At 44.2% G+C, this 8963-nt stretch overlaps 1 protein-coding gene across 1 annotated transcript; it reads right to left on the bottom strand.

The window, feature by feature from the left end:
- Positions 1–290: 290 nt before the first annotated feature.
- On the bottom strand, positions 291–938 carry LOC120048971 (E3 ubiquitin-protein ligase rnf152-B-like). The gene has a single exon (XM_038995233.1). It carries the CDS (start codon positions 936–938, stop codon positions 291–293), a length of 648 nt encoding a protein of 215 aa, XP_038851161.1.
- Positions 939–8963: the final 8025 nt, after the last annotated feature.

An 8963-nucleotide genomic window follows, 5' to 3' on the forward strand; every position in this document is an offset into this window, starting at 1 on the left:
ACTAGAGGGAACTCTAAATCAGTGCATAGCAGAAAACAGAGCTGTATACAGAATTTTCTGAACAACATTAGCGCTACTTACATCAACTAAATCTGATTATGAGGCTGTATACATCAACTTTGATCTTGTAAGCATATTTGTAATTTACAGTTTCAAGGCTGTTTGAGGTAGGCCTATAGTTCATTCTGGATCGAGGCCATATTCAAATATTTTGACAATACACATTTCCTTACTTTAGAAAGTAATCAAGGACAGAAGAAAGGATGCATGTAAAAGTGTTCATCCTCCTCTCAGTTGCAGAAGAAGCTTGGCCCGAACACTACCGCCACTACGCAGGTCACCCCAAACAACACCCAGAAGACCACGGCTATCAGCTGCACACATACCAGGGTCCTCCTGTGGTGCTGCAGCACCTCCACCTCATCAACCAGGCCTCCACCTCCGCTGTGGGGCCTATCGCTGGGGTGCATCTGCTCCACCCGGAGGCTCACTGTGGGCAGGATGATGAAGCGAGAATCCCTGCTGGCCTCCAGGGAGAGGACCACACTCTGGGTGACGGTGGCCAGTCGGGCGGCCACCGATGTGGGCATGCGGAAGGCCATGGGCGGCAGCTGGGCCAGGATGCGGGAGTTGCAGGGCAAGGTGAGGGGGTCACCTGTCTCCAGCGTGGTGGGGTGGCGGCAAAGGGGGCAGGAGATGGCAGGACTGGGAAGGCTCTGGGGGTCCGAGGGGTCAGTTGGATACAGGGACAGCTGGATCCTCTGGAGGCACTCGGTGCAAAAGACATGGAGGCACTCCAGCATGCGAGGACACTTGCTGCTCTGGTTGTACTCCTGGTAGCAGATGGGACACTCCACATCTGTGGACTCCCCCAGGCTGGGGGCGGCTGCTGAGACTGGGTGCCCCTGGAAGAGCACTGGTTCCGGGGGCTCAGCCATGGTGAGTGAGAGGGTGAGATGGAGGTGGGAGTGGAAGAGAGAGTGGGGGTTCAGGGTTAGACTGCTGTTGGGACTGTCAGATGTTCTCTTCTGCAGAACCTGAAGGGAGATATGACATGATCAAATATTGATTATATTCTTATATGTACAGTATACGTGTTCCTATAGTATAGGCCATTTCATCCTGTTTCAGTATGTGTGTAACATAGAGAAAATAAAATTGGCCTATATGGGGTTAAAACGGTAAATTGATGTAAAGCCTGCCCCTTAGTCCCTAGCAGTGGGGAGCTGAGGAAATAGAGTGCCTGACTGCAGGATACACACTCCGACTAAGTAAAGGCGGAAAAGTGAAAGTAGAGAAACAAAGGAGGACAGGAGCTGTGGATGGAAGTGATTACTGGGGCCTACACACACACTCTTTCTCTCTTTCTCTCTCGTTGTGTTTGAGGTATTTCTTGCTGCAGGCTAGGTAACATTATAATGCTGTTGCGCTAACAACACCAACGCAAAATTCATACAATGCAGAAGAACAGCCTCGGGCCTACTGAGTTTGAATTCCACTGCTAGTTGACTAGTGAAATATAGATTAGTTTCAAGTAAACTGCCAATGATATAATCTCTGAGCGTTGTTCCACTGCTGCATAATAGGGCCAATGAACCAAAATATGCAATTCAAGTGTAGTATACATTATGGCAAAGGAGTATACCCACTGTATTGTACTCATCTGATATTTCCTCAGGCGTTTATGTGTTTACCTCATTAAGATCACAGTGTACTTTCATAAACAGTGCTATTCTAGTCCCAACCCTCCACTCACATGGGACAGAGCAAGGCAAGCCTGACTCAAGAGAGAAGTTGCCTAGCAGTAGGGATCTATTTTGTATTGGGCCACAGGAGCAGAGATTGTAAGAAACACGTTTACAACTGGAATTGATCTAGCTGTACATCTAATAAGATCAAAGTAATGAAGTTATTGCTTTGATTTTGTTCAATAACCTCAATAGATATTCCACACAAATTTGGTCAACATTTACTCTGTGTAATTTGGTTGACAATAATTCTAATGACTTGTTCCAACTCCTAGACATGCACAGACACAAATGTCACAGAATGGCAAAACATTAGGGCTGTCAGCGTTAATCAGTTAACTCAAGTTACATTTTTGTAATTTTAGTACATGCATTTAAAAAAAATCATGATTACTGGTAATCGCATTGTCTGAAAGCATTCAAAATACATTGAAAACATCCCAAATACATAATCTTTGCCAGTGTTTTCCAACCGGGAGTACGCGTCCCCTTAGGGGTAGGTGGGCAGTCCCCAGGGGGTATTTGGAAGAAGAAAAAAATATATTGGGAAAAATATTACCCAAAAATATATATTAAATTTATTAAAATGTTATTAGGCAGGAAAACATTTACTGCTGTCACTGGTGTGAAATATGTAGTTATTTTATATTTTTAGGCCTATTTTTTGACTTTACTGGCCTCTGCCGCCTGCCCGTTGGCTCAACGTTTGATCCTCTGCTCGCGCCAAGTGCTCGTGATCCTTTGCTCCAAGGGCTATAATGCCTGCTACAGTTATCCTAACAGAAACTACGAATGGTAAGACAGAAGTAGATGCACTGAAGACGTTACAATTGACAAATAACACAGTGTGCCGTAGGATCGATGACATGGGCGTTGATATTGTTGATCAATTGGTAAAAATAAGTTGCTTTTTTTCTGCAGTTGGACGAATCGACTGATGTCAATGGGGAAGCCCAGTTGATTGCGTTTGTGTGGTACAGAGACATTTCGGTAATGAATGAGCACATTCTGTTCGGCAAGAAGCTAACGGGGAGAAGGTGTTTAACATCATTGACAGCTTTTTCACAGAGCACAATCTGGATTTGAAATCCTGTGTTCGTGTGGGCACGGGGTCGTGCTGCATCAATGCCTGGGAGAGGGAAATGATGAACGTTAATTGGCCACATTTACATTTAAGTCATTTAGCAGACGCTCTTATCCAGAGCTACTTACATATTGGAAAGTTCATACATATTCATCCTGGTCCCCCCGTGGGAATTGAACCCTGGTCCCCCCGTGGGAATTGAACCCACAACCCTGGCGTTGCAAGCGCCATGCTCTACCAACTGAGCCACACGGGACCACATAAAGAAGGTAAATCCCACTGTATCGTTCACAGAGAGGCATTGGCCAGCAAGACAACGAGTCCTGAGATACATGATGTTTTGAATGACGCAGTGAAAGTGATTAACTTTATAATGCCCAGGCCTCTGAATCACCGAATGTTTGAAAGGCTCTGTGATGACAGTGGGACTGTGCACCAGCAGCTACTGCTTCATAGCGACGACCTCCGTTGTCTCGACAAAGGGAACACGCAACAGAGGCTTTTTGAGCTGTGTGCTGAAGTAAGTGATTTTCTGTCTGAGCACTCACACCCCTTGTGGAACACAGACTGGGGAGCCCTCCTTGCCTATCTTGCTGATATCAGTGTTAAGCAAACTGAACAACCTGAATCTAACTCTGCAAGGGAAAGACCAGGGGCGCAACTTTGGATTTCGAAGTGAGGGGGACATAATATATATATATGTTGTATATCCAGTTAGATAAACACTCCAAACAGCCTCCCCGGCCGCATGGTCCTAAAGCACACCATGGCCTCGTTTTATATCACATTCCAATGATAAAACTGGGGAGGACAAAAATGCAATTTCATAAAGTACCCCGTCCCCAGTGAAAGTTGCGCCCCTGGTAAAGACACACATTCTAAACATGTATGACAAAGTGTGTGGATTCATGAAGAAGATCAAAGGAAATGTGAAGATGGGGTTAATAAGTCGTTTCCAGCAGCATGACACCAAACCTTTTACAGTGCTCCTATGCTGCAAATAGTACGCTCACATTTATCCAAACTCAACAGTGAGTTCAACTCCTACTTCCTTGACATTGAAAACAAGTCTGCCAAACTTCACTGGGTGCATAAACCCACATTTTGTCAAATTTACACCTATGAATCTATGAATCACTCCGATCGCACAATCATGAGGGGGTACTACAGGCAGGTCAAAGTGTTTTAGGGTACAGTACCCAAAAAGGTTGGGAACCACTGATCTATGCAACTAAAAAATAACAATGCAATGTAAAAATAAGATGAGATTGAAGTTAAAGTGTGCTTTCTCAATTTACCTAATTTAGCTAACCGTTACTTTAGACAAAATTAAGACAACAATATTCTTGTAATGTTTTTTGTATGAAAAATCTTAAACTACAGCTTAATTTGAGCATGTCGGGGCGGCAGGTAGCCTAGTGGTTAGAGCGTTGGGCCAGTAACCGAAAGATCGAATCCCCGAGCTGACAAGGTAAAAATCTGCCCTTCTGCCCCAGAACAAGGCAGTTAACCCACTATTCCTAGGCCGTCATTGTAAATAAGAATTTGTTCTTAACTGACTAGCCTAGTTAAATAAAAAAGTTCAGAATTTGTGATTAACCGCGATTAAATCACAGCAAATCCTGCGATTAACTTAAATACATGCTGCTATAGTTTAAAAGCCAAACAAATAATACATAGGCCTACTTTATGGTGTCATATAACGGTTATGATAGCCTGTGTATTAATATATTGCTACTTTATCTATGTATGTCAGTTGATATCAAAACACTATGGGTGTGAAACTCGCTGACACTTCATCACTATGTAGTGTGGGTGGAAGATAAGAAAGACTTACCTCCGCACACACACAGTCACACACCCCTCGGATCACCGCTCCGTACCAAAGTTCTCGCTGAGCCACAATACATATCTTCCTCCTTTTCTGTCCACCACGTACAGTAAACATCAAATCTACCTCTCTCCCTCTTATATTTGCTGGCTCGCTTACTCTCCCTTTCTATTCTTCACCCTGTATCTCCTCCCCTCCCTTGCTTTACCCATCCCTTGACGTCTTCTCATCTCTCCTACTGGACCCAGGGTTGTCTCCTGGTTGCCCTGACATTAATGAATTCATCTCCAGGTGACGTGGTGGTAACTAGTAACCAGGGACACGTAATAGGTAGTAGCCACCTCCTCTAACCCTGACACTTCTCACTGTCCTGACAGTACAGTATTTGTATTTACATTGTCTTTGTCAATGTACAGGATATTCAGAATGACAGCATAAGACATACTGTTGTGAGTCAAATTGCTGTGGATGTCAATCAAGAGCGGAATTCATTTGTTTATGATTTTGGTATCAGTTCAAAAAGCAGCAACCTGATAAATAGTTGAGTGACTGGTGCTGGTCTCATGGAACTCACATAATGTCTTGCCTTCTATCTGTATGTCTGTAAGACCCTAGGAAACCTATTGCATATGTTAACATCCTCTGTGAATTATCTACAGAAAAACATGTCTCTGATCATGCATGTACTGTATGCAGCCAAATAAGGTCCCGATACAGATGCAGGAAGTTAGGTCGGCAGTTGGGCTCCTGAGTAGCGCAGCTGTCTAAGGCACTGCATCTCAGTGTTAGAGGCGTCACTACAGACCCTGGTTCGATTCCAGGCTGTATCAGAAACGGCCGTAATTGGGAGTCCCATAGGGCGGCATACAATTGGTCCGGGTTAGGGTTTGGCCGGGGTAGGCCGTCATTGTAAATAAGAATTTGTTCTTAACTGACTTGCCTAGTTAAATAAATAAATAAAATAGGTAGCCAAAAACAGGACATGAACAGATCACCCTTTGCCCATTTCACAAATATTGTGTGTGCGTGTTAGCGTGTGTGTCTGTGCACGCGCACTGTGGTATGATTTGTGTGTGTGAATATGTGTTACAATTATACATTAATATTTACACACTATTCACATATACATATTAATATACAGTCTGACCCATAATTATTGGCATCCTTTATAAAAAAAGACTGTATAATATAAATAATCCATATATTGGATGCTCAAAAAAAAAAGGGAAATTATATTATTTTTAGAGTACGTGATTTTGTTTAACAAGTAATACAAGAAATCCCTGAAAGATTGACATTTGAGTCATTTAGAAGACGCTCTTATCCAGAGCGACTTACAGTTAGTGCATCCATCTTAAGATAACTAGGTGAGATAACCACATATCACAGTCATAGTAAGTACATTTTTCCTAAATAAAGAAGTTATCAGCAGTGCTAGTAGAAAATACAAGGTTTATTTATTTTTGGGGGAGGGGGGGGAATAAGACTGAGATGTCTTATTTAAGATACTCTTTGACGAGGATAAGTTGCAAAGGTTTGATGGCACAGGCAGAGAGCCCAGCTAACAAAGAGTTGCAGTAGTCCAGACCTGATATGACGAGTGCCTGGATTTGGACCCGCGCTGCTTCTGTGTGAGGAAAGGTCGTACTCTACGGATGAACATGCAGGAGCGAGTCACTGTTTTGATGTTTGCAGATCCTGGACAACAGGGTCCAGGATCTGCAAACATCAAATCCTGATCAGATCCTGACTCTGGACGCCAACAGAGTCACGCCATGGTTCTTTGCACTCTGGGTGGTTGACACTGTGGAGTTGTCGACTGTGATGAAGAGATCTTGGAGCGGGCAGGCCTTCCCCAAGAGGAAGAGCAGCTCCGTCTTGTTGATGTTGAGCTTGAGGTGGTGGGCCGACATCAAAGCTGAGGTATCTGCCAGGCACGCAGAGATGCGTTTCGCCACCTGGGTGTCAGAAGGGGGAATGAGAAAAGTAGTTGAGAGTCATCTGCATAGTAATGATAGGAGAGACCATGGAACTTATTTATTGTCACATACGCCAGATAGGTGCAGTGAAATGTGTTGTCTTTACAGGGTCAGCCGTAGTAGTATGGCGCCCCTGGAGCAAATTAGGGTTAAGTGCCTTGCTCAAGGGCACGTCGCAAGATTTTTCACCTTGTAAGCACGGGTATTTGAACCAGCGACCTTTTGGTTACTGGCCCAACGCTCTAACTGCTAGGCTATCTGCCGAGCCGAGTGACTTGGTATATAGAGAAAAAAGATGAGGGCCTGGAACCGAGCCCTGGGGGACACCAGTAATTAAATCACGGGGTGCAGACAATTCAAATTTCAATGTCACGTGCACAAGTACAGTGAAATGGCCTTCTTGCAAGCTCTAAACCCAACACTGCAGTAATCAATATCAATATAGTACAAAAAATAACATAAGGAAGATAAAAAACACACAAGAAATAAAAATACCAATTAAGAAGAACATGAGAAAGTAAGTAAGCTATATACAAGGTCAGTTCCAATACCATATTTACAATGTGCAAGGATACGGGAGTGATAGAAGTAGATATGTATAGGGTGACTAAGCATCAAGATATATGATAAACAGATATGATGATTTGTATGTGAGTGTGTGCGTGTAGAGTCAGTATAAATGTGTGTGCATATGATGTGTTTGTGAGCAAATTAAGCGTGTGTGTTGGTGTGTCAGTGTGCGTGAGTGTGTAGAGTCCTGTGAGTGTGCAAAATGTAATACAAAGGTCAGCTCAGATAGTCTGTGTAGCCATTCTGTTAGCTATTTAGCAGTCTTATAGCTTGGAGATAGAAGCTATTCAGGAGCCTGTTTGTGTCAGACTTTATGCACTGGTACCGCTTACCGTGCAGAAGCAGAGAGAACAGTCTATGGCAGGGTATTCAACTCTTACCCTATGAGGTCCGGAGCCTGCTTGTTTTCTGTTCTACCTGATAATAAATTCTACACACCTGGTGTCCCAGGTCTAAATCAGTTCCTGATTAGAGGGAAAAATGAAAAATGGTGTGGAACTGGCTTCGAGGTCCAGAGTTGAGTATGATGGGTCTATGGCTTGGGTGGCTTTAATGATTTTCCCGGCCTTCCTTTCATACTGCTTTATATAGAGGTCCTGGATGGTAGGGAGATCAGCCCCGTGATGTACTGGGCTGTCCGCACCACCCTCTGTAGCAGTGATACAGCCAGTCAAAATGCTCTCAATGGTGCAACTATAAAACTTATTGAGGATTTGAGGGACCATGCTGAACCTTTTCAACAGACTGTGTGTGTGGACCATTTTAAGTCCAAGGTGATTATCTAGGTGGGTGAGGACATGTGGAGAGCAATTGAGATTGCGTTGTCTATGGATCTGTTGGGCAGTAAGCAAATTGGAGTGGGTTTAGGGTGTCTAGGATGAAGAAAGTTGATGTGCGCTATAACCAGCCTTTCAAAGCACTTCATTATTACAGGTGTGAGTGCTACAGGGCGGTAGTTATTGTTTCATGAAGCTATAATGTTCTTGGGAACAGGAATGATGGGGGTAACCTTAAGACTTGGCGATTACAGACTGGGCTAATGAGAGGTTGAAAATGACTGTGAATATGCCTGTCAGCTGTTCTGCGCATGCTCTGAGAACACACCCTGGAATACACGTCCGGCCCCGAGGCCTTGCGAATGTTGACCTGATTAAAGACCTTACTCACATCGGCCTCGGAGAGCGAGATCACCCAGTCCTCTGGGTCGGTAGGGTCCCTCACGCATGGCACGGTGTTGTTATTGTCGAATTGTGCATAAAAATGTATTGACTTCAACTGCTAGAGAGGTATCATTGGGCAGATCACGGTTGGGTCTTCCTTTGGCCCCTGTCCTCAGCCGTAGCCTCAGGGTTGTCTGAGATAGCCCTGGGTGTGGTAGCCATGTCCTTTAGCTTAGTGCCAGCCTCGGTCTTAATCCAGGGCTTTTGATTGGGAAAGCAGCGAACCTTCACGCTGATGCATTTCCTAATGAAGCCGGTGACGAAGGTCGTAAGCTTGTTGATTTTATCAGCAGAGACTCTGAACATATTCCAGTCAGCCCTAGCAAAGATGTCCTGTAGCATAATCTCTGATTCTGATGACCATTTCTCAACAGAGCGAGTCATGGTTACTTCCTGTTTGAGCTTCTGCTTGTAAACAGGAAGCAGGAGTACGGAGTCATGATATAATTTGCCGAATGGGGGGGGGGCTTGTATGCTTGCTTGTGGTAGAGTAACAGTTTCCAATAAACTCTAACAAAGCAGTCCTTTAGC

This window comes from Salvelinus namaycush, chromosome 6 (assembly GCF_016432855.1).
Source record: "Salvelinus namaycush isolate Seneca chromosome 6, SaNama_1.0, whole genome shotgun sequence".
In the NCBI taxonomy this organism is placed as follows: domain Eukaryota; kingdom Metazoa; phylum Chordata; class Actinopteri; order Salmoniformes; family Salmonidae; genus Salvelinus; species Salvelinus namaycush.